At 44.3% G+C, this 27,522-nt stretch overlaps 1 protein-coding gene across 1 annotated transcript; it reads right to left on the reverse strand.

The window, feature by feature from the left end:
• Window positions 1-377: 377 nt before the first annotated feature.
• Window positions 378-26,461, reverse strand: FLACC1 (flagellum associated containing coiled-coil domains 1). The gene is made up of 14 exons (XM_064585832.1): window positions 26,224-26,461; window positions 25,612-25,686; window positions 19,008-19,134; window positions 17,402-17,592; window positions 16,082-16,175; window positions 15,279-15,340; window positions 13,481-13,578; window positions 12,410-12,462; window positions 10,441-10,540; window positions 8,717-8,820; window positions 4,900-4,962; window positions 2,138-2,227; window positions 1,896-2,005; window positions 378-526 (listed from the first exon to the last, which is right to left on the reverse strand). Exons 1-14 carry the CDS (start codon window positions 26,334-26,336, stop codon window positions 406-408), a joined length of 1,401 nt encoding a protein of 466 aa, XP_064441902.1. The 5' UTR covers window positions 26,337-26,461; the 3' UTR covers window positions 378-405.
• Window positions 26,462-27,522: the final 1,061 nt, after the last annotated feature.

The raw sequence follows: 27,522 nt of genomic DNA on the forward strand, positions 1-27,522 counted from the left end.
CAATAAATTATCATTCTTGCTAGCTAAATGCCCCGGGGGACAAAAGCTAAACTTCAAAGTACAGTCAACATTTAATAGGGAGAAGTTCTTCAGATTAGTGTTTTCATAATGAAATACATAAATGTGGAAGAGAAAATAGTACAATGCCCAGAGAAAGCTCAGATCCAGATACAGAGAACATCACCTTTCATTGAAGAGTCTTGAAAATCTGTATAATTGAGATGAGAATTCAAACATTCCCAACCACTTAGAAGAAAGCAAATTGTGAAAAGACAAAAGTAGAACCAAGGCAACCCAGGAACTAAACTCATAATACACACTTCTCAAGTAAACCTCACCAGAGTTCTCAAAGTCTACAGAGATGGTGTTCCTACCATCTTTTGTACTGGAGAACAACTTTTCTGCTCACAATTCTTGTTTTTCATTGCTGTCATCTTCTAAAGTGTCAGAATCATCCTCATAAATAGAGGTTGACTTCCCAGATCGTTCTTCATAAATTTCTTCATTCTTGGCAATTATTTTTTGCCTATAAAGAAAGAGAAGATGTATCACTATAGACTCAACGGGTAGAAGGGCCTCTACGATATCTGGGGGGAGAGAAATATGGTTTCATTCTTTCACTGGGGGAAGTCGCACACATTACTTGCAGTGGTTTTGAATTTAGTGAGATATGATATTTATGTTACCAAATTCCCAGATGAGGAATATTCTTCTGAGGGGAAACAGAGTATGCCATCCCAAAATACGCTACCTTGCATATTGATTAGTTTGAATTAAAGTTACTTAAGCCAACAGCCAGTACAAGAAAGATACTCTGACCCTCCTTTGTCCCCCTGAAAGCAGGAAATAAAATTACCCGCCCTACACAAGAAGGTAAAGAGACATGCTTCTCACCAGAAACAGGGAATTTAGGGCCAAGGAGGCTGTATAAACAGACCTGTTACTTCCTCACTCATTTACCACCCCGAGCCCAAACTCCTTTGTCTTGTCAATTCTTTACAGATTGTCTTTTTGTCTAAAAGGTATAAAAGCTGCCCACTTTGGTCACTTCTTTGAGTCTCATATTTTTATGTGCTCCTGTACATTCAAAATTTAATTTGTTTTTCTCCTGTTAATCTGTCTCATGTCAATTTAAAGTTAGACCAAACAACCTACAAGGGAAGAAGGGAAAAGCTTTACTCTCCTATACCACCAAATCAATGCAATGAATCACTTGCCTTTATTAAAATATTGACCAAAATTTATCTCAGTGATTTAAAATGCATCTTCAGGTAACAGTATAATTTCTGACCTAAAGTTGATTTCCACAGGAAATAAATGCAGCTGTATCTAAGTGTAAAGCACTGACACCTAAACCCCTAAACTCTCAGGGGACACGGTAAAAACTCGGAGCTCACATGTGTTATGACAGTTTCCAATCATTCATTCAACAAGTATTTATTATATATCTACTATGGATTCCAAGCATATGACATTCTGGAAAAGGCAAGACTACAGAGACACTGAAAAGATCAGTAATTGCCGGGAGTTGGGAGGGGAAGCCAAGCATGAATAGGTGAAGGGCAGAGGACTTTAGGGATTTAAAATATATACACAGAACTGAATAAACTCAGAGACCCTCAGATAAATTTCATGTGCCGTTTTACGTTAAAACTAAGACGTGGGTAAGAGAGAGGAGTCTAGACACATTCCCGACACCACTTCAGATGAAATGTCTGACCTTCGCAGGTGATTTCTGTGGCCTGGCTCTGAGTGAGTATCTCCCTCCTGAAAGTCCCTGTGCCTTCACCTTATCAGGAAATACCTGGGTTCATCTTCATCTATTCCTCACCCAAACTCCCTCCCACTTTCTAAGGATAACTCAGCCATATCTTTTTGAGCAGTGTCCTTCATACCTTAGATGAATGTTTTCTTCTGTCAGAAGCTGTATGGTATATTTAAAATTTTCTTCAGCTTCAGCAAGCTTGATCTGGAACATTTTCTCCAGATTTCCCACAGTAGCTTTCTGAAGGACATATAAATTTTAATACCCATCTTTCCCAAACCAGAGTCACCCAGAGCAGAGCTATATGGTAGAGCTGCCCAGAGACCTGGATTCCTCTGCACAACTCCCATCCCCACTCCAGCCAGGACTTGCCTCTCTCTGAAGTTCCATCTGGGTTTGGTAGAGGGTTGTGTTAAGTGTTTCTAGGATAACAGCTTGTGTATTCAACTCTTCCTCCATGACCTGTGTAAGAAGAAACTGTTTCAGGACAACATGACAATATCTACCCATTTATTCTCTTCTGCAGGGCACCTGGACTAGAAGGTGAAGCATCAACTTTAGCAACTCTTTACACTGTTCAGTCACTTCACCCTGTTAATTCTACCTCTTGTATGTCTTGCCCATCTATACTCCCCTCTGCAGACTCACTATCACTGTCTCAGATCCAGCCCTCACCGGGGCTTGCATGGGTTGTCACAATAGCTACCAATCACTCATTCATTAAACAAATACTTATTATTGGAAAAGGCAAAACTACAGAGACAGTAAAAAGAGGAGTGATTGCCAGGGGCTGGGAAGGGAAGCAAGGGATAAATAGGTGGAGGACAGAGAACATTTAGGCAAAGAAACTACTCTGTATGATATTGCAGTGGTACATGGCATGCTGCATTTGATGCATTCGATAAAACCTATAGAATGTATAACACAAAGGGTGAACCCTAAGGTAAACTATGGACTTTAGTTAAAAGGGATGTATCAATAATGGTTTATCAACTGTAGCAAAAGTACCACACCAATGTAAGACGTTAATAATAGAGAAAACTGTATGTTTGCATTGGGGGAGGATATGAGGAATCCCTGCACTTTCTGCTTAATTTTTCAGTAAACCTAACATTGCTCTAAAAAAAACCCAGTCTTTTAATTAGGAAAAAAAAAAAACCCTCCTGTTGTAGGCACCAGGAGTATTATGATGAACAAGAAAAATATAATTCCTACTCTTATGGATGTACATTCTAGTGAGGGGGATGGAAAAAATTAAATAAAAGTTAATAAAATAATTACAATAATAAATTTAAAACAAACCAAGGATAAGATAGAAGATGCAGTGTAAGTGCAGGGAAGGGACAAATGTGGAATTTACATTAGATAGATGCTGAAGAGACTATAAGAATGAACCAGATGGGTCTCTGCTTTCAGGTGTCAGCTCCGTTTAACTCCTACATGTCCTCAGAGCTCTTCCCATGGGATAAGCATCCTCCCAAGATGTATAGACTAGAGAGGTACCAGCGCTTACTGCAACCACATTGTACAAAGCACTGTACCAACTCACTTAGCATTCTTTTATTCACTTATTCACTCAAAAAATCAATTGGTAGTCACTGAATGTCTTGATGTGCCAGGCATGTTCTAGAAACTGGAGATTAGTGGTAGAGAAAACAGACAAAAATCTCTGCCTTCATTGAGTTTATCAGGTTAGACAATTATAAATCTGTATAGAAAAATAAAACAGGGAAAAGGAAGTGTTGGGTGGGTTGTTAAGCCTTTAAATAGAGTGGCCCCTCAGAAGTGGCATCTAAGCAAAGACCAGAAAGAGGTAAGGAAGTTAGTCATGTGGATATCTGGGAAACAACTTCCTAGGAAGACAGAATGTCAACTGCAAAAACCTCAAAGTAGAGGATCCTGGTGTGTTAAAGAAACAGCAAGGGGTCCAGTGCCACTGGGGTAGCATGATGGAGGAGGGGAAGATGTAGAAGGAGATGAGGATGGGGGAAAGAACCATGAGCATGGAGCAGGTAGAACAATCCTCAGGGTCAACACAGGACTGGGAATAGTTATATTCCCACAAGCCAGAGTACACAGAGTATTGGGTAGACTACTCAAAGGGTATTATCTCTGTGTGTGGGGGGGGATTAGCCTTAGACCAAAGACTGCTTTAATTCTGCCTAACAAAGCTTAAAGGTAAGGCTTGAAAATATCAAACTGTTTCTAAGTAACTTAATGGCATCCCAGAACAAAGTACAACTATATTTAAAGGAATACAAAGATATTCAGCACCCAAAAGGTTGAACTTCACAATGGTGGTTGTCCAATAAAAAATTACCAGGCATGCAAATAAGTGGGAAAATATGGCCACAAATGAGGAGCAAAGTCAATTAATAGAAACAGATCCAGAAAGGAATGGTAGAATTAGAAGACAAGCTCAATAAAGCAGTTATTATAATACACTGGGTCTTCCTTGTTCCTTGTTTTGACCTATCCCTCTACCATGCAGGACACTGAGGTCTGTTTACCGAACAACGATGAAGCCTTGCCTAATCTCTAAGATATCATTCCACGATTTTATAACGGCTAGTCTTTTCCCAAACATGTCCATTCTGGATCCAAGTTAAATTCTCTGTGAAAGAAAACCATGGGTTTGAACAGTTTCCCTTCAGGTGTCTCCCACATGGAAGTGCCATAATTTGTCCCAGAAGAACAGAATTCTTTGAAGAAACTGTTGGACATGAGGCACACTCAGAATCTTAAGGAGAGGCTTGGAGTTAGAGTTCCCAGGGGCAGTATTGTAATTTTTAGAGCTTAAAGGAAGAATTTGGTATTTCAGAAGTCAAGACTCTTGTGGTTTGAGACTTACTAGAAATGGAAGGCATTTGACACTGAAGATCACAAGCATATTGCTTATATATTTCTTCAAATCGCTCTAAAAAGATGCTAAAGGCTTTGTTTTACAGATGACTTTGTATTATAGTTCTAAAGTTCTTTTTGACCTGTTGAATCCAGCAAACTCAGCTTTAGGGCCTCCCCCACCCTTTTTTTTGGTTTTGGAAAATTATCATAGATTCCATTTTTTGGGAGTACATAATTTTATTGATGCATTTGTAAGATGCTAATTCCACAGGAAAAATGAAAAAACTTACCTGTTTGGTCTTTCTTAGCTCCTCTAATTGTAAGGTATCCTTTTCATGTTGTTTCAGTAGCTCCTAAAAATAATTTTATTTGGAAAGGGTCAGCACTGGGGTTTCTAGTACTTCTTTCAGAGAATTAAGAAAGCCAGAATAGGATTCTGGAATATCATATTCACCAAAGTTTAGATATTGGTATAATGAAGCACACATTATAAACTAATGACATGACATGTTGAAGTTAAATTTTGAAAATCTTACTTATGTGCAACCTTGGTAGGGTTACTATTGTTGAATATTGTTAACATTGTTGAATATTCTGTTCTGCCACAGATTGATCTTTATATTCAGTACAATCCCAGTCAGAATACTTTCTTGACAAACTAATTCTGAAATTTATATAGAAATGTAAGTGATATAGAAGAGCCAAAATAACCTTGAAAAACAAGAGCAAAACTGGATTTTTACTCCCTGATTTCAAACTATAGTAACTGAGACAATGGTTGTCTTGACCTAGGTATGGACAAAGAGTTCAATGGAATAGAATGGAACAACTAGATATCTATACAGAAAAAAATGGCCTATGACCTCTACCTCACTCCATACATAAAAATTATTCAAAATGGATCATAGAGGGGTGCCTGGGTGGCTCAGTCGGTTAAGCGTCTGCCTTCGGCTCAGGTTATGATCCCAGGGTCTTGGGATCGAGCTCTGCGTTGGGCTCCTTGCTCAGCAAGGAGCCTGCTTCTCCTCCTCCCTCTACCCCTCCCTCTACTCATGGACACTCTCTCTCTCTCTCAAATAAATAAATAAATAAATAAATAAATAAATAAATAAATAAATAAAATCTTTAAAAACAAAACAAAACAAAATGGATCATAGAATCATAAAAACTAAAATTATAAAGCTTTTTTTTAGAATAGAAGATCTTCAAAAAATATAAAAATAAATAAAATAGAAGATCTTTGTATTCCTGGACTAGGCAACAATTTCATAGAAAGGACACAAAAAGCTGTAACTTTCCTGTAAAAAGGAAAAAATTAATAATTTGGCTTTCATCAAAATAAAAAACTTCTGCACATCAAAAGATAACATGAGCAAAATGAAGAGGCGAACTACAGGCTAGGAGACTGTGTTCGTGACACATGTACCTAACAAGGAACTTGCATCCACGTTACATAAAGTACTCCTACGTATCTATAATAAAAGATAAACAATCTAAGTTTTTTCAAATGGCAAAAGACTTGAACCAGCATCTCACAAAAGAAGACATATAAATTGTCTGATAAGCATATAAAAAATTGCCCAACATAATTAGTCACCAGGGAAACTAAAACTATAATGGAATATCACTTTATACCCATTGGAAGGGTCAAAATAAAAAGGATGCCACTTAAAAAAAAAAAAAAAAAAGGGCGCCTGGGTGGCTCAGTTGGTTAAGCGACTGCCTTCGGCTCAGGTCATGATCCTGGAGTCCCTGGATCGAGTCCCGCATCGGGCTCCCTGCTCGGCGGGGAGCCTGCTTCTGCCTCTGACCCTCCCCCCTCTCATGTGCTCTCTCTCATTCTCTCTCTCTCTCAAATAAATAAATAAAATCTTTAAAAAAAAAAAAAAAAGGATGCCAATACTAGTTGCTGATGATGTGGAGCAACTGGAATTCTCATGTTTAAGGCACAAGAGTAAAATGGCACAGCTACTGTGGAAAGTGCCTTGGCAATTTCTTTTTTTTTTTTTAAAGATTTTATTTATTCATTTGAGACAGATATAGAGAAAGAGAGCATGAGCAGGGGGAGAGGCAGAGGGAGAGGGAGAAGCAGACTCCACGCTGAGCAGGGAGCAGATGGGATGTGGGGCTCAATCCCAGGACTCTGGGATCATGACCTGAGCTGAAGGCAGATGCTTAACCATCTGAGCCACCCAGGTGCCCTGGCTTGGCAATTTCTTATAAAGTTAAACTATAACTACCCTAGAAACCAATAATAACACTGCTAGGTATACACCCAAAGGAAATGAAAAATTGTGTCCACAGAAATACTTGTACAAGGGTGTTTACAAAACCTTTATAAAATAGGGAGGACAACAAATGGAAACAACCTAAACCTCCAAAAACAGGAAAATGGTAAACACATTGTGGGATATTCCTACAAAGGGATGCTAATGGGCAATAAAAAGTAATAAATTACTGATATAAACAACAAATGGATAAATTTCACAGACATTGTGTTGAGGAAAAAGAAGCTGTATACAAAAGAGCATATACTGCATGATTCCATTTATATGAAGCTTAAAAACAGGTAAAACTAATCTGTGGTGGGGGGCGCCTGGGTGGCTGAGTCGTTAAGCGTCTGCCTTCCGCTCAGGTCATGATCCCAGGGTCCTGGGATGGAGCCCCGCATCGGGCTCCTGCTTGTCTGGGAAGCCTGCTTCTCCCTCTGCCACTCCCCCTGCTCGTGTTCCCTCTCTCGCTGTCTCTCTCTCTCTGTCAAATAAACAAATAAAATCTTAAAAAAAACCCAAAACTAATCTATGGTGGTAGGAATCAAAATAGTGGCTGTCTTGGGGCAAGTTTTGAGGGAGAGAGGGTTTAACTGGGAAGGAATACAGGAGTGATTTCTGGGTTGATAAAATGCTCTAGATCTTTACTTGGGTTTTACTTACATGGATACGTACATTTGTCAAAACTCATCAAACTGTATACTTACGATCTGTGTGCATTTTCTTAATTGTAAACTATGCTTTCATGAGAAAGAGAGTGAGACACAGAGCAGCATTTACAGATTTATAGTCAGCGTCGCCGGAGAGAAAATAGGAGAGAGGAAAGGATGCATGCGGATGATCAAATCTCTCCCCATTAGAGGAATTGCTCCTTCTTATTCAGATGTCTGAGCCCTCCAGACCCCAGAAGCGCTAGCCACACTGCATACATGCCCCATATCCTCATTACTGTCTTGCTCAGTTATAGTGAATGCCAGAAATGGGATTTGATTGGTGAAATTAGTGGTCTTTTAATTAGCATGATTGATTGGAAATGGGCTCTTAAAAATGGAATATTCAAGGTAGACAGTATTTTAGAGGCACAGTCCACTTTGCAGGAAAAGAGTACAGGAATCTAACAAAACCTGTAGGCTGTGCACTCAGGAATGGTGTCTAAGACTTGACTCTTAGATAGTCCTATGCTGCTTAGGAGGTGCCCTGGCTGCCTGAGGCTGACTCCAGGAGTTGCAGAATCCTATCCCTGTCAGGCCTTTGTAGATACCTCTGATGAATCTTTCGTGGACGTAAAAGCTCAGAGAGCTGGTGGTATAACCACTTGGGGCCTGCTTGCTAATGCAGGTTTGTTTAGGAAATGCCCATATGTCTGAGACCTGTAGCAGGATCAAGGTGGTGGGGGAGTGATGAACAGGAGTAGCTCACCCTCACCCCCTCTAACTTTGAGGTAGCTCCTCTTACTTACTCAGAGCTATACATGACCAAACTTGCTTAGTTTAGTCTGCTCCACTGCCCTTTCTCTTCAGCTCCAGTCAAGGATGAGGAGGAACATTCAGAGCCTGGGGTTTTGGCAAAATAGGGAATTTCGGGTTCTGTATGTGTTTAGCGTTCTATTATTCCCCTTTAATTCAAATTTTCATTCCACCATAACCCTGTGGTAAGACCGTCTAGATAAAGACAGCAAGACTGCCAGTCCACTTGGATACATTTCCAGGGAAGCTGGAAAAGGAGGAATATGCCCACAAAGACAAAAAGCTCGCCTAATTACAGAGACACCCCTGGGACCGGGATGTCTCAGCAAGGCTGCACCTTCAACCCCTCACGTGCATGGGGCCTAAGTTACCTCCTTCTCTCGAATGAAGTTCTCAAAGACGGCACTGTAGGAATCATTTATTTTCTTCTTTTCTTCTATTGACTCTAACTCAAACTTTTTTGTCATTTTATGTTCTGTGGAGGTGAGAAGAAATTACACGTATGAGGAAATGTGGGGAAAGCAGATGCGAAGGAAACTCCAAATGTTTGAAGATAATAGAAATTCCAGACTGGGTCAAACTCAAGGTCCTTTCAGCCTGGCGTTCGGCTTCTGATGTTTACCTGGAGTGTGAGAGTCAGGTGAACATGGCGGTGGTTTTCAGGGATGTCAGTCATATGGGACTTACCCCAATGTCTCTGATTTTTCTGTGTATGTGTAATTTATTTTAGATCTCTTGCTTATTATTTTGTCCATTCTCACCGCCAAAGTAACCAGTATGCTTTCTTCGATATCCTTACCTTAAAATACAGCTCTTGGCTAATGTGATGCCTCCAGCATAAATATTTATTCTGTACTTAGCCCTGGGGTAGAGATAGGCTTAAACTGTTTCTGGCGCAGGGGAGCCTGCCAACAGAGGCCCAATACCAAACAGGGGTTAGTAGGGGGTAGAAGGAAGGGGTAAGGGGCTGACACAAATTTCTTCTGCAGCCTCATGGTGCTGGGGATGGATAGGGAGGCAACCTCTAGGCTCACAGGATGGGTCTGGGCTGAGCTACGCTGTGCACAGCTAAAATCTGCTTTTTCAAAACTGAGTGAACATCTTAACTTAGATTTTGACAACATGGAATGAGTATAGTGTGGGTAGCTAGAAGTCTGGAAGAAGACAGGGTCATGCTACACCAGGGTCCTAGCTAAAGCCTCAAATAGGTGCAGCTCCGCATTCCTTCCCTCAGCTTAATGCCAGGGTCTTCCTGCTGCCTCTGGCAGTCAGAGTCCCCAGTGGGGTGGGAATGGCCTTGAGGATCAACTTCCCCAGGGGGTTTCTGCATTTAAATGAGTAATTTGTTGAAATCAAACAAATCTGATACGAATTGGGTTGAGGCAGGATGCGGTACAGGTTTGTAGAGGCCCTACTCCTACCTCAACCTGTCCTCTAGGTCAGGGAGCAGAGTCTCTGTAAATTCGTCTCTCCTTTTTCCATTTATGAAGATGCTCAGTGTGGGTAGAAGGCTCATCTATAAATCACTTTCTATGATCCAAACTCTGTGCTAGGTGTTGGAAATATTAAAAATATAAAGTAATATATAAATGGATCAAATCAACATGTTGTACATTTTAAACATATGCAATGTTATATGTCAATTGTATCTCAAAGATTGAGATCCTTTTTGGGGTGGAGGATGTGGGAATCCAGAGGCTCTCAGTATAATCGATTGTGCTGTCCCTCCCCCAACAAATGAATATTTGAAACTCTAATTCAAGAACATCTTTTCTGGAACTTTGGGGTCACTTGTATCCATGTAACAAGTCAGCACTCCTACAGTTGTCCTAGAGCTTGCTCCAGCCCGTGATGGCCAAACTTGGAGAGTGAGCTTTGGAAGGTACAGGCTTAGACCCTCAAGTGGCTGAACTTTATAAAGACTCCATCCTGGTTGTCACCTTCTTGAAAACTCCATGCACCTCTGATTCAGGAGTCCAGCCATGTGGCCGTCACCCTTAGTGGATCCAAGGCTGCCTTTCTAGTTGAGACCAAACTTAATGGCAGGTTTTTTCGGTGCACGTGCCATCAAAAAGACAGAAATTTCTGTACTCACTTTGCTGTAGCAGGATCTTTTCCCACTCCAACTTCTCCTCCTTTTCCCATTCTGCCTTCTTCTTCGACCACTTGTCCTCCATTTCATCATAAATGCTGTCCTGTGGAGGCACAAAGGCACCATGAAGAAAAGGGTCCTTTTTTTTTTTTTTAAGATTTTATTTATTTATTTGAGAGAGAGAGAATGAGAGAGAGAGAACACCTGAGAGGGGATAGGGTCCGAGGAAGAAGCAGACTCCCTGCCGAGCAGGGAGCCCGATGCGGGACTCGATCCCGGGACTCCAGCATCATGACGTGAGCCGAAGGCAGTCGCTTAACCGACTGAGCCACCCAGGCGCCCGAAAAGGGTCCTGAAAAAGGCTGCACACCAGCTCCAGGCACAGCATGGGGCCCTTTGCAGCTTCCCTCACCTGGAATGCTTTCTAGGAGTCCCTCTGTGGGTGGCTGGTGGCAGCAAATTCTAGCCCAGGCCACCTGCGAGCCTGCAGAACCCTCAAAGTCAAGGGCAGGCTCTGCCTGGTGTTTGTCCCACTGGAACTGGGTTTTCTTTGAGGACAGGTAGGATTCTCCTGTTGAAGATTCACATGTCAGCTCCCTGAATCATCAATCACTCATCACTAGCCCATGGAGAAACAAGGGAAATGCCTAGTAGTTAATTTGAACACTTAGAAAACAATGGCATGTTTTTCAGAGTGTGTTTATTTTTCCTCAGCAAATCTAGCTTCCTTTGTGGTTGAGGTTAAATAAGCCTAACCCGATGCCAGTCCTTTTGGTTGGCTCAGACTTCGTGGGAGTGGGACGTCAGGAGGAAGAAGGCCTAGAACCTGGATGCTGCCAGTAAGGTCTCAGGACCCTGACCCCCTTTTTTCCAGGTTAGCAGTACAATTCACACTGGGGCCAGGCATCAGAGCTCATTTGTAATTGCTTGTGGCCATTTAGATAAAGGTTCTCTCTCATCATTTGCAAGACTGGTGGGCAGATAGAGGTCAAACTCTCTGGAGAGGTCCAGACTGAAGCAAACGTTAAGGCCTACCTAGGAAATTGGGGCATCCACCTGATGCTTCTCTTAGGCTTTGCTCTATGATGTCTTCCCTGACTGTATCAAGATACATCTTGAAAAACAAGTTTTAGATAGAAGCTCAAAAGTGAAATTGTGGTAAACAGAATTTCAGAGGTGGTGCTGGTACTTAACTTGGTTTTCTCCTTTTATATGGTGGTTAACTGTCCTTGTTGTTTGAAACTAACTTGTGTGGGTCTCTGATCATTCAATGCTAAAATCTGGAAAGTCCCAGGCAAACCATGACCAGCTGGTCACAATAGGATGGGGGTTTGCTGCCTCAGCCTGTCCTGTCCATTCCTCTCCTCTCCACTCTCTCACCCTCCTAGGAAGAAATCATGGCCTGCTTCCCTGCAGCTCCATCAGATTAACCAATTTAAATGAAGGAGTTATATTCTGAGATGGCCAGAGCACCCCATGCTCTGCTTGTGGGGGGTGCAGTGATAGAGTTTTTTGGATGGTAATTTGGCCAAATGTATCAAAAGCCTTTAAAATGTTTATCCCTTTTGACCCAGCACTCCACTAAAATCAAAGATGTTACCAAGTACAAACACTAAGAGTGCTTGTCTTGGGGTGGTGATTATTCTTTCTTTTTTGTTGTTGTTGTTGTAGTTGGTTTTTGTATTTCCATTTTCTAAAAAACAGTGAGCAGGTATGACTTTTGTAATCACAAGCATATTTTTCAATGGGCTTCTTTGGCGTCTGAGAGACTGACTTGTCACACGTGGAAACCACCACAGTCCACAGTTCACTCTTCTCCCTGGGTGTACTCAGTGTTACCCAGCTCCAAGGATGCTGGGAATCCCAGGACATGATTTTCTGGGCAAGAGTTCTAGACTTAGCCCACTGTTCTCAGCCAGGAATGAGCCTTGCCTCTTACTTTCATAATCCACCAAGGAGCTCTGAATCTCACCTGATACATATGAAACATATTCTTCAAATACTTATATTCCTTTCCCATCTCATCTGGACAAAAGGAAAACAACAGGGTCATCATTATTCCTCTGAAATGCATGTTTTCAAAGTCAAGTATGAGCTCTCATGTATACCTTTTCCACCTCAAACTCATCCTCTACGTGTTAAAACCATCTTGTACCTACGAATCACTCTGGAAGCTTATTAGAAATCCAAATGCCTGTGTTGCCCACCCCCCACCCCGGCCAAACCTACTGAATTTTGGTCTCAGAGAAGAGGCCCAATATCTATGGATAATAGGCTTTTTAGGTGATACTGATGCACATCAAATGTGAGAACTAATCCCTGGGGGGAAAAGAGGCGTAAAACTTTGTAGTATGCATCTGCTTCTCTCTTTTTAAAATAATGTGTCCTAGTGTACATTGATTTTGAAAATGATAAATGTTCTCTTTAGAAAATTGGAAAATCAGCAAGCTATAAATACCATCTTTTAAAAATGTAAGGCAAAGGAAAGAGAGAAGATTATAGAATTTCTCCTTCTCCCTGTAGAGATTAGTCTATAACCTCAGAATTCTGAAGGATATACACTTTGCCCTTCCCGAGGGTAGCATAAATAATGGGATAAATGGCCAACACAACCCTAATGTATTATAAGGCCATACAAATCATAGTGTGTCCATTAAAATATAATGAAACACCATCATTTCACAGGTGAGGTAACTTGCTGAATTATAATAGTATATTTATAGAATTAAAAAATATATTTTAAAAAGTGCTTTCACAATCTTATCTCTCTGATGGAGGCAGGTATTATTGTTCTCAATTCTTAGATGGGATAAATGAGATTAAGGGACTTGCTCAGATCCCAACACTTGGTCACAGGCCAATCTATCTCCTGGGTGTAGGAAGGACATTGGTGACGTGGTTTTCCTGTTTGCAGTTTCATTCTCAGTCACTCCCCTTCCCTGAGCTTTAGGAGGACATCTGGAAAGCTTAGCCACAGCTCATCCACCGCCATGGTCAGCCTCTCGCCCTTCACCAAGGTCATTCTCCCCAGTCCAGACCGTACCTAGTTTTTCTTGGGCAGCCAGCTTCTCTGCCTTCAATGATGCTTTGTAGTTGTTCTCCAACTGACTGAGCTCTGCTGCGTGAGCCTCTTTGAGCTCCCTGTGTGACCCGGGGAAAAGGCTACAATCATCAATCAGTGAAAAGAAGTCCAGAGCTGAGCTGAGCTGTTACACTCAGCGGATCCTACTCTCACACAGGAAGCTGTGGGCAGCCTGCAGCGCCCTCGCTTCCTGATGTGTTTCTCTTGGCATTCACCCAGAAGAAGGTGAGAAGACTCGTTTTTACCAACCATTATTTGAATGGAGCCAGTGGGGGCCATGACTCCCTGCTAAGAGCACAGTCTTTGCTTATGGCTCTCTTGGGAAACTGTGGGCTGTATTAGCATCCAGGATAATTTTAGAGCCCAAGGTCTCTCTCTCATTTTAAAGATTTATTTATTTATTTGGGGGGGGGCGTAGCAGTGGGAGAGGAAGAGAGAGAATCCCAAGCAGACTCCCCATTGAGCACAGAGCTCGGTGCAGGGCTCGATCCCACCACCCCAAGAGCATGACCCCAGCTGAAAGCAAGTCAGTCGCTTAACTGACAGAGCCACCCAGGTGCCCCGAGCCCAAGGTCTCTTTAACCTCCATTCCAGGAGGCAGAAGCTGGCAGTGATCAAGTTGAGGGAAGTGAGAGGCTATCCGAGCGGCCAAGCCAAGAGAAGACATGCAGGAACATGAGATGCATATTAGTAAGTGGCCAAAGCCAGTCCACAAAGCCTACATACTGTACAACCCCAGCTGTATGACATTCTGGGTAAAGCACAGCTATGGAGACAGTAAAAAGATCAGTGGTGGCCAGGGGCTACTGGGGAGGGAGGGATGGATGCGCAGAGCACAGAGGATCTTTAGGGCAGTGAAACTACTCTGTATGATCCAATAACGGTGGACACTGTCAATTTACATTGGTCAAAACCCACAGAATATACAACACCAAGAGTGAACCCTAATGTAAACTACGAACTTTGGGTGATAATAATGTATCCATGTAGGTTCATCAGCTGTAACAAAGGCACCACAGGGCTGCAGGAAGATTACTCAGCTTGTGGGAATGTGGGCTCAGGCTGTCTACAGGAATTCTTGTACTTTATGTTCTATTTTACTATGAGCCTTAAATTGCTCTGAAAAAATAATGAAATCTATTATAAAACAAATAAGTTACTCATTATTTTTTGAAAGCAAGGCTATGACTCAACCATGTGTAATTCTTTCCACCAGGACTCCTGAGGCAGCTCCTGTAGGTTTCCTCACCCACAAGACAATGCACCTCCTTTTACTTCCCCTCGCCTTGTCTTTGTGACTCTGCTGCCCCTCCCATACCTTCTTCCCATTCTGCCCACATCCTGGGAGCAGCCAAGGAAAGTAGAAACGACAGAACAAAAAAAAAAAAAAAAAAAGAGAGAGAGAGAGAGAGAAAGAGGGGGAGGAAGTAGAGAGGCAGGGGAAATGCGAGGAGGCGCCTGGGCTGAGAACAACAGTTGTTTACCACAGAACTCTCATAAAGAACAAAAAAGGGCTCTCCTCCGCAATCACCAAAAAAAAAAAAGGAGATTATAACTGAAGGGAAAGGATGGGATGAGGAAGTGCAACGCCAGGAACAACCTTCTCCGGGCTACGTTTGGTTGGCTTCAGGTCAAACCGTCCTGCCCATTTCCCCCACCTGTGCCCACCCAGCTCCATTTGGCCCCGTCTGGAATCCCAGTGAACTGACATCCCTCCCACAGGGAAGCAGGAGCCTTCGGGCTTGTCCAGAAAGCAAACCTGTTCTTGTTTTCGAAGTTCTCCCGCATCTCAGCACAGTGGAGAGCCATTTCCTCGGAGAGCTGGAAACAAGGCCGGCATTAACGATATAGGATGGAGGACCCCACTCCCACGCAAGCTGCAACTTCTGAGAAGCCTTCGCATTCACGGGGTATGCCGTGCCCCGCCGCCTCCCGTTTGTGTTCGGCAGTCCCAGAGAGCACATCGCCACTGAAGAGCAGGACTGCTGGAAAGTGACCTTCACAAGTGGGTTTCAATAAGCACAGGCAAGTGGGGCGTGGGGGAGGCTGTTTTTGAGCATTGCTCAGGTTTATCACTCCAGACCAGGCCGGCAGGCACCCCTGCTTGAGGTGGGGAAGAAGCGACTGTGATTAAACAGATGGTAAAGTCTAAAGGAAGTGTCACCCAAATCCCCAGGGAACACGGAGTGCGCAAGCTGACATCAGCAGATTCCAAAGTAGGCTTTGGCAATTTTAACAGCGACCGGAAGTGGGTACTGAAGGCTTCTGGGCAGATTTTGGACCACGGTGGATGCATTAACCACACTGTTGCCATGGGGAAGAGCCTTAGCACTCTCTGAAGTTTAACTAGCCACAGCAAGCCCAAGGGGAAATGGCCGGCACCCCGTGGTGTGGTGACTTTGTGGCAATGAACACACTGGAGGCCCCTGAAGAGCTCCTGGAAATTGAGTTAGCTCCCACGAGTAAAGTGCTTGGTGTCTTGCCTGGAACATAGCAGCTGATCTGAAAACACTCGTCTTTCCCCCACCCACAGAGATGTTAGCTAACTCAAGGGTCACTCACCAATTTCTGGGCAGACTGATGGTCTCTGTTCATTTGCTCAATGATCACGGTCAGCTCTGAGATCTGCTCTTCGAGGTCAGTAATGATATCAGTCCTACAGGACAAATCATCCTTCCATCACCCACAGAGTTCCCATCCCGTGCCAGTCAGGCACCTCCTGGTCTGTGACTGTCCCTGGCAGGGAGCCAGGTGAGGGCCAGGCCATGTTCTGCACTGGCTGCATCATCATGGGGCTGGGGGCCAGGGTGGAAGGGTAGTCTGGGAGAGGGAGTTGGGCAGCAGGGTGGTTGAGCCTCAGACCCAGCCCTTTTGGGTAAGCTAGCCTGAAGTGGGGGGAGGGGTAGTAGGGTGGAGGAGTGGATTGGTTACCTGTTGAATAGAAAGGAAAATGTCAGAAATCTGTGAGGGTTTGACTTTGATTCAGTAATGACAGTTGAAATGGAGGAGGAAGAATTCAGAGGATTGGGAAATGGGAAGGTGGGGGATGGGATCGAGGCTGACAGTGAATCATAGACGAGGAATTGTTCAGACACAGGACGAAGAGGGGATTTCAGAGCATGGCTTTCAGAATAGATAACGATTGTTCTGCGTTTCCAGGTCTGAAGCCTTCATGATGTCTGGAAATTATTTAGCTCTATTTGGTTGAGCTGGAGTAGACAGGGCAGCGGGCGGTGCTGTGTGGGAGGCAGCAGAGATGAGGTCCTCCATTCAAGAGGGCGAGGAAACGAGAGAGAGGATGTAGGAGGAGATAGGGAGGGAGAGACATGAATGAGAGATCTAGGAGTTAGAATGGAAAAAGACGCGAGAACTGACTTTCTACGGCATTGGAGGATCGAGTGGGTAGGGCCTGAATGACAGAGAGGATGGCACCGGGGGGGACTCAGCCAGAGTCTTCCACACTGTGCCTCCCAGAAGCATGAACTGAGTGATCTTTGGGCATAATGAGAAAGAGATGCATCCAGAAACCCTGACTTTACTCTTACTTTTCACCTTCCAAATTCAGACTATACTATTTTATGCATATTTCATCTGTTCATCACTCTAGGAAAAATTGCTTTCCTTTAGTACAAACTACACTACACCCGGTCATTTTCCAGATCAGCTTCCTGATTTGACCCTCATCCTGTCTCGAATGGGATCAGGTAGAGAGGTGGGCGTGGTGAGGAGCTCACGGGGATGAGGAGTGAAGTGGCCTTGTACTACCTTCAGAACAGGGCCTCGGTGGACTGGGCATGGAAGTTAGGGGCTTCTCCTTGAGGCCAGGCCAAGCCCAGTGGGGATAGCTCGGAGGAGCTGGATATATAGGTCCAAGGATATTACCTGGAAATTTTGATTCTGTCCACGATCTCTGCTTTCGACCGCTTTTTCTTATCAAACATTTCATCTCCCAAGGTGACGTAAATCTGCTCCCTATTTCGAATGAGGCGATAGCCAGGTGACACATTTATCACTTCCTGGGCATCAAGGTGGAAGGTGAGATAATCTTGCAGACTTGGAGTGCTGAGATTCCTCTAAATCTTTCACTAGAGTGCTACTCACATCTTAAACAAAAGACGGGTAGGATTCCAGAGCCCACGTCTCTCCTGCGCCCTTCCCCAGATACCACTCACCCTCATACCTCCAGCTCAGATGTCTCTCCTGAGATCCAGTTGCAAGACTCAAGTGGTTCATAGATGTCCCCAAAGATCCCTCAAGCTCAACATGTGCAAAACTTAACTGCTGACGCCCCATTAGGCACTCTGCCCCAAGCCCTGTATCTCATCTGCGTTCTCCACATGGCCAGAGGCCAGGAGGAAGTCAGGTGCCATGGAAATTGCTCAGTTTTTGGAACTAGACAGGCCTGTGTTCAAATCCTGGCTCTGCCCCCAACCACAGTTATTCAACATCTCTGTGCCTCAGTTTCCGCATCAGAAAAGAGGATAATAACTCTTCCTCTAAGGACTTTTGTGAGGAAAACCAAAATAACATGAGAAAATGACTAGCACAGTCATGAAAACAAACAAACATACCTATTTTAGTCAGTTCTTCCTCTGTTCCCCACTAGATCAAAGTCAGGAATCTGGCAGGGTTCCCAGCTGGCGGGGACCAAGATGAGACTGTACCTTCTCGAGTTGTGCAGGACAGCCCTAGGTCCCACCAGCCCTGTCACTGTTATCTCCTAAATGTATCCCAACTTCCTCTTCTCTCCTCTCTCCTGTCTCCTCTCTCCATACTCCTGTCCCTGGCAGAGCCCGAGGCCACCTTCACCTTTCTCTTTGGCTTTGGCCATACCGTCCCAGCTGGCCTCTCTGCCTTCATTCTGGCTTCCCAAAAGTTCATCATCCCCTCCATCTGGAGGGCAATTACATTTTTGTTTGTTTATTATTTTTTCCTGACTATTAAGGAACTGCATGATTTTTGTTTAGGGGGGGGGGGAAGAAAATAGATAAAAGCAGAAAGTAGTGAAAAGCATCAATAATATTCCATCAAATAATGTTTGTTTCTAGAAGGTAAATCTTACCTGGTGCTGGGCCCGCGTCAGACCTGTGAAGGCTCTCAGACACCAGAAGGATTAGGCCCAAACTCTTTGGCAGCTATTGAGGTCCTTCTGGGTTAATCCCCATCTCTTTCTCCAGCAGGGTCCTGGCCCTGCTCCCCTTGAGCGCCCTGATGCCCCTCCCCCCCACATGTGTAGGCTCCCAAGTGTGGCAGCAGGATTCTGACATGTGGACATGAGCTGGACCCTCGCCTGGACCGGTTGTCAGTGCCTGGTTTCTGGCACACTCTCCTTGCCCTACACAAGGCCGTAGAGTGTGGTAATTAGACGCCCTCTCTCGGGTCTGGCTGAGCTGAGTTCCAGTTTTTCTGCCACTTACCAGCTACGTTATATGCAGTAATTATAGCCCCTCCTCAGAGGATCATTGCAAAGGTTCAATGAGGTAGGTACGTGTAAAAGGCCTATGCCCGCACACAGCAGGCACTCAATAAATGTTAGTCCCCCGGCCCTCTTGCTGTTTTTACTCACATTAGGTAATGTATTGCTCTCCTCTTGTTTTCCTAAATCGACCGTCACTCTGCAAGAGAAAGGCGTGCTCAGAAAGCACCCAGGGAGCAAGGAAACGGTCGAAGCTTAGAAGCTACACCCTGATCCCACCCATCTGTAAAAAGTGACATTACCAGAATGATCTCTGAGGCCCCTTTCAGCTCTCAAAGTGTTCTACTCAGGGACTAGGGAATGTTCAACGGTCCAGGGATCATTGGCATACAGATTGTGATCAAAAGGCAGGTAGTAAAAAAGTGGGGAATTGACTAATCATGCCTATTAGAATCACTCCTAAAATAAGAGCCAGCAGACTTGGCGTGAGAATCCAAAGGGCTCCCATGGTGCATAATCTCAAATGCACACATGAGGGACATTTACATTGTCTTCACAAAAGCCTTTCTTATTTGCACCAGAAATTGGTGATATGGGACCTGAAACAGTCAGTGAAGTGAATTCAGGATAAGGAAATGGTTACTATTCTGAGATCCGGTGTTAATCCTGGTCATAATTAGTTGTTGTTTTCAGGTGCAGAAACATGAACATATCAGGTGTCCACATATCAAGAGTAGCTGTAAGGGAACTCACCTGGAAGGTTGAAAGATTGGAATAAGAGTAACAAGCTTCCGATATGCTGACAAGAATAGTTAGGCTTAGGTATATGAAGCCAGGGCCTCTTCCCTCTGCCTCAACACACACACACACACACACACACACACACACACACCCCACCCCACCGCACCCCACCCCCACCCTCCACCCCTCCTTCAGGCAACTGCTGTGAAGAGAGACAACTGAAGCCTGCTTTAGGAGTTCCATTTTCCCCATGATCAAACACAATATCTTTAAGGGTCGTGGAGTGGTTACCAGGATGAGATTCTTCCCAAGTCTGCTGGGTGTGGGGTGTGGGGTTGGGAGGATTTTTCCTGGTGGAGGCAGTTCCACCTGGGTTAATAAAGTCTGGTTTTGATCCTATATCTCCCACTCCGAAAAGGGGCCTCCAGGGAAGCATTGAAAACTCTCTTGAGAAAACCAGCCCAAGGATTTGTCTACTCCAGATACGACCACCAACCTTTTATTTTAACTGGCAAATACATTACTCTTTGTGATAAAAAATGGGCATGAATGCACAATATACACTAATAATACAATGGGACTGGATGCCTGGGTGGCTCAGTCGGTTAAGTGTCTGCCTTCGTCTCAGGTCATGATCCCAGGGTCCTGGGATGGAGTCCTGCAGTGGGCTCCCTGCTCAGCGGGAAGTCTGCTTCTCCCTCTCCCTCTGCTGCTCCCCCTGCTTTTGCTCCCTCTCTCTCACTGACAAAAAAAAAAAATCTAAATTAAAAAAAGATAATACAATGGGACTTAACATGTATTTAAAAGATTTAAATTTAAAGAATTTAAAAGAATTAAATTTAAAAGAATTAAAACCACTGGGGTGCCTGGGTGGCTCAGTTGGTTAAGCATCTGACTCTTGGTTTCAGCTCAGCCATGATCTTAGGGTCGTGAGATGGAGCCCTGAGTCAGGCTCCGTGCTCAGTGGGGAGTCGGCTTGGGATTCTCTCTCTCTCTCTGGCCCCACCCGCTGTCTCTCTCTAAATGAATCTTTTTTATTTTATTTATTTTATTTTTTATTTTTTAAAGATTTTATTTATTTGAGACAGAGAGAATGAGAGAGAGAGAGCAGGAGAGGGAGGAGGGTCAGAGGGAGAAGCAGATTCCCTGCCGAGCAGGGAGCCTGATGCGGGACTCGATCCTGGGACTCCAGGATCATGACCTGAGCCAAAGGCAGTCGCTTAACCAACTGAGCCACCCAGGCGCCCCAATAAATAAATCTTTTTTAAAAATTAAGTTTCAAGGGACACCTGGGTGGTTCAGTTGGTTAAGTGTCTGCCTTGGGCTCAGGTCATGATCTCGGGGTCCTGGGATTGAGTCCCATGTTGGGATCCCAGCTCAGTGGGGAGTCTGCTTCTCCTTCTCCCTCTGCCCCTCCCCCTGGCTTGTGTGCTCTCTCTCTCAAATAAATAAATCTTTTAAAAAAAGATTTAAAGCCACTTAAAATACAACTCAACTATCAACCACATGCTCCCATCCATAAACCGGAAACTCTTTACAATGCAAATTTTTTTGCTTACTCTGAATTTAGGAAAGCCTTGGGGTGATGGTGGTGGGGGAATCACTGAGTAGCCTGGGTCTTTAAAAAGCTGACCATGGATTGAGTTTATGTCTTTTTTTGTTGTTGGTAGATCTCCTTGAGCGCAAACAGAGACCTTCCTCAACATTACACTCACTTCAGAACCGCCCCAAGGGTCCGAGTGTGGCTTATGCGCACTTATTTTGTTGGGATTGTATTTCACGGTCTGAAAAGTAAAAGGTGTGGTCGGTCCAGAATGACTCTTCCTTGACCCTTGTTTTTCCTTGTCAACCTACTCAGATTACTCCGATTACACTAACCAAATTTTGAGACTTTATTGATGCCAGTCAAAGGGCTTCACGTTTTCTCATTCAATGAATTCAATGAGTGGTTAATGTATGCAAACCACAGTGCTCCATACCAAGAGAAATGGAATGTGATTCTTTTTATTTTAGAAGAGAAAAAAAAGGGGGGGGGCACATAAATACTGAAAATAGAAGAACAAAAAGTTAAGTGCTATAAAAATTGCAGATAAAGCATTTGCTAACTGTGTCTTCCAGGAATTGAGAGCAGTCTGCCTACTGCCATTTTTCAAGGCGACTGATATATTAAAAAAAAAACAACTGAGGGTTGCTGGAGTGGGGGGTGGGGTGGGAGGGATGGGGTGACTGGGTGATAGATACTGGGGAGGGTACGTGCTCTGGTAAGCGCTGTGAATTGTGCAAGACTGTTGAATCTCAGATCTGTACCTCTGAAACAAATAATGCAATATATGTTAAGAAAAAAAAAAGAAGAAGAAGAAGGTAGCGGGAGGGGAAGAATGAAGCGGGGGAAATCGGAGGGGTAGACGAACCATGAGAGACGATGGACTCTGAAAAACAAACAGGGTTCTAGAGGGGAGGGGGGTGGGAGGATGGGTTAGCCTGGTGGTGGGTATTGAGGAGGGCACGTTCGGCATGGAGCACTGGGTGTTATGCACAAACAATGAATCATGGAACACTTCATCTAAAACTAATGATGTAATGTATGGGGATTAACATAAGAATAAAAAAAAATTGCCGAAACAAGGTTACGACAACTGTGTTACAGTTCACATGTAAGAATTAAAACTTTTGAAATACAAAAAGTACATTGTATGTTTGCAAGAAAATTATAGGAGTGGCAAAAAGGATGTAATTCATAGAGATGTGTGTTTGAGGCCGGAGGCCCAAGTTAAAAGTTGATCGGTGAACAGATTCTTCATGTTCCCATTTGTAGGTCATGTCAACGTCTACCTGAGCCCCTTCCTGAGAGTGAGGCCCTCCTGGTCCCCCCCTGGTCCATTTCCCAGCCTCACTCAGTGCTGACTCAGCAGGACTTGGAGACTGGCTGATGTGGAGCCCCAGCAGGGTCTCACTGGAAAGTTATAAATACAGTGACCAGGTCTTTGAATTTTAAAAGTACCCACAAAGTGTCCCTCACCATATTGCAAAGCAGGACTAGGACAGTGTTAGCAGGGGCTAATTGGTGGGCAGGGTGGATATGAGTGAGGTCGCTCCCACAAGAGGCACTGGGAGACTGAGGCCTTGAGCTTGACTAGGAATGGGGGTCATCAGGTGCGATCATGGCAGGAGCGCTAGCTAGCACACAGAAGACAGGCACTAGGAACCAGCTCACCTACGTGGCCATTCAGTTGATCCCTTGCTATGAATGGGTCCCCCTCTAATCAGACTTTATCACCTCCACCATTGAAACAATCCTCTTCACTGTCGCCAGTGAACTTCAGGCCATTCAATCCAATAGTTCATCTCAGCCTTCATCTTAATTACTTATCAGCAGTACCTGACACAGATGATTAGACCCTCCTTCTTGGAACATTTTTGTCATTTTGCTTCCAGGACACCAGGTAGATGATTATTCATCTACCTCACTGACCACTCCTTGTCAGTCTTCTTTTTGGGGTCTCTCCAACCTCTCAACACTGGAGTGCTCTGGGTCTCTGTTCTCCCACCTCTGCCTACTTCTGGCTCCACTCCCTGCCTTGGAGATCTCATCTGGGCCCAGGGCTCTAGGTATCCCGTATATGCTGATGACTGTCAAGTGTGTTTCTGCAGCCCAGACCTCTCTCCCAGACCCACATATCCAACTGCTTACTTGACATTGCCACTTGGATAGTACGAGGCATCTGGAACTTGCTATGCTCAAACCCCTACAAATGTGCATCTCCCGCAGTCTTCCCCAGTTGCAGAAAATGGCAACTCCATCCTTCCTGTTGCTCAGCTCCAAATCTTGAAGTCATCCTTGACTCCTCCTTTTGCTTTTTTCTCGTACTTAACACCCATCCCATTAGCAGATCCTACCGGTTTCTACCTTCAGAATATATCTCAAAGGCAACCACTTCTCCCCACCTGTGCTGTTCTCCACCAGGTCTAAGCACCATCTTCTCTTGCTTGGGTCCCTAGAATTACATTCAGATAAGATGTAATTGGCCTCCCTGCTTCTACCGTTGGTCACTGTAGTCCATTCTCGACATAGTAGCCAGAACAGTCCTTTCAAAATGCAAGTTGGATCATGTCACTCTTCTCAGAATCCTCTGATGTTTTCCCATCTATGATGGGCTGAAAATTTGTGTCCACCAAAATTTCATATGTTGCAACCCTAACCCCCAATACCTTCGAATGTGACAGTATTGAAAACAAGGCCTTTAGAAGGGGATTAAGTTAAATGAGGCCCTTAGGGTGGGCACTGATACAACCTTACTGGTGTCCTTGTAAGAGAGTCAGGACACACAGAGAGACACCAGGGATGAGCACCCGCAAAGAAAAGACCATATGAAGAGGCAGCAAGTAGGTGGCCATCTACAAGCCAAGGAGAGAGTCCCGAGAGGAAACCAACCCTGTGGGCACGTTGGTCTTTGACCTCCAGCCTCTAGAACTGTGAGAAAATAAATTTCTGTTGCGTAAGCCACACAGTCTGTGTTTTTTGTTTGTTTGTTTTGGTATGGCAGGCCTAGCAGCGAATACACTGTCCCTTTGGAAGTAAAAGCCGGAGTCCTTACACTGTCCAGCAGACTTTACTGTATGAGCTTCCTATCGCTGCCGCAAAAAATTACTACAAGCTCAGTGGCTTAAAACAAAACCAACTCCTTACCTTACAGTTCTAGAGGCCAAAGTCCGAAATGGGTCTCACTGGGCTAAAAATCAAGGTGTTGACAAGCTTATAATCCTCCCAGAGCTTCCACAGGAAAATTTGTTTCCTTGCCTTTTCCAGCTCCTAGAAGCTTCCTGTGTTCCTAGTGGCCTTTTTTTCTCCATCAAAGCCAATGACCACATCACATCTCCTCTTTCAGGCATAAGGACCTTTGTGATAACATTGGGCCCACCCGGATAATCCAGGGTGATCTGTCCATCTCAAAGTCAGCTGATTAGCAAACATCATTCCATCTGCAACCTTAATTCCCCCTTGATGAGTAACAGAACATAATCGCAGTTTCCGGGGATTAAGATGTGGATGTCTTTGGGGGGCCATTATTCTGCCATCCACGTTCATCCTTTCTGTTGCTTCTCTGACCTCATTCCCCACCACTGTCTCCTTATGCCCTCCACTCCTGCCACATGGGCCTCTACGCTTTCCTGGAAAAGACCAAATGTGCCAAACGGGTTCCCACTCAGGGCCTTTGTACCTGCTGTTCCCTCTGCCAGGAGTGCTAGCCCCAGATATCAGCAGGCTTCTGCTGTCCCTTTTACACAAGGGTTGCCCTGAACTCCTTATATAAAATCACAATCCCACCCTCAGCATCCCCACCTCCCTTTGCCTGTGTTATTTTCTACCTAGCCCTAGGTAGGGTGTATGCATTGGGTGTGTGAACTTGTGTAAATCTATTCTCCCCACCAGAATGTAAGCTCTAGGAGCAGAGACTCTGCTGTGTTCACTGTTGTTTCCTTGCACCTGAAATAATGCCCAGAAAATAATAGGGCTCAATAAATATTTTCCAAATAAATAAAGACATTGAATACAAAGATTCATGCAAAGGCCTAAAACTAAGTTATACTTCTAAGTTTACAAAATATGGATAAAAATTTAATTTTTGAGTAAAAACAGATCTGCAATCTACAGAAAACCGTAGACGTAGAAAAGTAATCAGTAAAAGTGAGTCACCACTATAAATGCCAGGGAGGCTCCCCAAGGCTCTTTGCCTGTGATGTGCATCACATATTTGTTTCCTTTTAGGGCAGGAAATAGCAGCTCTCAGGGGCATCCTAAATGAGAGCTCATTTCTTGTGATTTTGAAAGCTGTGGGTGCAGAGGGTCACACAATTTACATGTAGGATCTGAGGTGTGGGGGAAATCACAGCGGATTCTGGTAATTCCTGCCCGCATGGATGTAAAAATACTCACTTTGGGGCAACAACAGGTTTTGTTGTTGGTTGAACACAACTTTGTTTTTTTGCAGCTGGAGGAAGAGGAGTTAGCCTGAAAGTGAAAAATAAATAATGGAAGAGAGAAAATTAGGAATTCAGAAACCCCTTTTAGCACTCCCAGATTAGGTACATGGCCATGATGACCCAAAATTGGACTACATGCTCCAACTGCTGAAATCTTTAAAGTCAGGAAGGTCTTGGGGAGTCTCTAGCAGAAGGAGGTTTACTTGAGGAGGTTCACTTCCCAGGGGACCTGGGGTTGGCAGCATAGCTTGTCCCCCAGCTCCCAAAGCTCTTCGTCCCCCATGGGGGGCTCTGGGGCCCTTTGGTTGGAAGTCGCCCTTTCCCTGCTGCACTCACTCTGAGATTTCCTCATTTAAAATGACACCGAAAAAAAATGACACTGAGCCTAAGGAGGACTGGCAAGAGTGATGTGCTGCCAACAGGTTGGCTGGAAAAGCTGTGGAAAGCTAGGCTTTCTGATCTTCTTGGGATTTTGTTGCCTAGTTGACTGGAAATATTGTTAGAGAAAAGAGCCTACAAATGGAAACCTAGTCCCCAGGTCGAACTCCATCCTTATTATCCTTACTTGGGCTTCCCTATGGAGGTCTTGGCTGGTGGCCGAGGGGTCTTGATTAGCTTCCGTGGTCCCAAGTTCCAGGGGTCCCAGCAGGTGCAGTAGATGAGAGGGTTGGGGTACATGGCAGGAGGTCAGAGGCGGTCTTGGCCACTAGATCAGGAGGCTCTTGCTGAAGTTGGAAAGTAACAGCAGAGGGTTACACCATTCATAGTCAAAGCAAAAACATTTAGAAACAAATTAGGAAGGACCCAGCAAAAGCCCAAATCACAGATGGTAGATTCTGGAAGCTGTTGATCTGGTGTAAGGTCTTGATTATAGAATAACATCTCACCCTTTGGTACCCCATAGACTTGACTCTAAAGCAATTTAAATTTTGCCTCCATTGAGTGCTTACTGTGAGCCAGTTGCACAACAAATGATCGATTATTGTTATCCCAATTTTACAGGTGAAGATCCTGAGGCTCAGAATGATCACAGAGGTAGCAAGTTGCAGGGCTGGAAATAAGCACAAGTCTACTGGACTCCCAAGCCCTTGTTCCATCAGGCTACACTAGCTCTCACTGAAATGAGAAGTTCCTACAGTAGGTCTTGCACAGAATTTCCTAGAAAATTAACTCTGTTACTCAAATTACAGTGCAAGTGAATGTCCTAGTTTCTCATTCCTGTTCACCTGCCCGAATTTAGATCAAAACTCTTCCTTCTTGGCTCCATGAAAACAAAACCAAAGAATCCCTATTATAAATGTCCGCACGGAAGACAACTATCAGATAAACAGGGAGGCTTGACTACACTTGTTTATCTTCTTTATTTTCCAGAACGCCACTAAAATGATAGTATAGGATTGTGAGATACTAGAAAAAAATATATATTGGTCTCTGCCCCCAGTTCCCGATACAGGAAACCCTTGTGAATCCCAAGGAATAAGAACACTAGGAGCATCGTTGTTCTAATGAGGCAACTCTGGGTGGGCTCCAGGATGGGGGCTGGTCACCAGAAAAACCAAGACATGATTAAAAAGTTAAGAGTTTTCAGCCTCAGTCCCTGCCCCCTGCAAGGAGGGGAGAGGGCCTGGAAATGGAGTTAATAACTGATCATACCATGAGGAAGTCTCCATAAAACTCCCAGAAGTATGGGGTTCGGTGAGCTTCAGGGTTGACAAACACATTCACATTGGGAGGGTGATGCACCCAGACTCCATGAGGACAGATGCTCCTGCGCTTGGGAGCCTCCTAGACCTCACTGCTTGTACTGATTCATCTGGCTGTTCATCTGTATCCTTTATCATATCCTTTAATAAACGGGTAAATG

This window comes from Mirounga angustirostris, unplaced genomic scaffold, assembly GCF_029215605.1.
Source record: "Mirounga angustirostris isolate CCGP_5_RB_7025 unplaced genomic scaffold, mMirAng1.0.hap1 SCAF_3, whole genome shotgun sequence".
NCBI classification, from domain to species: Eukaryota; Metazoa; Chordata; class Mammalia; order Carnivora; family Phocidae; genus Mirounga; species Mirounga angustirostris.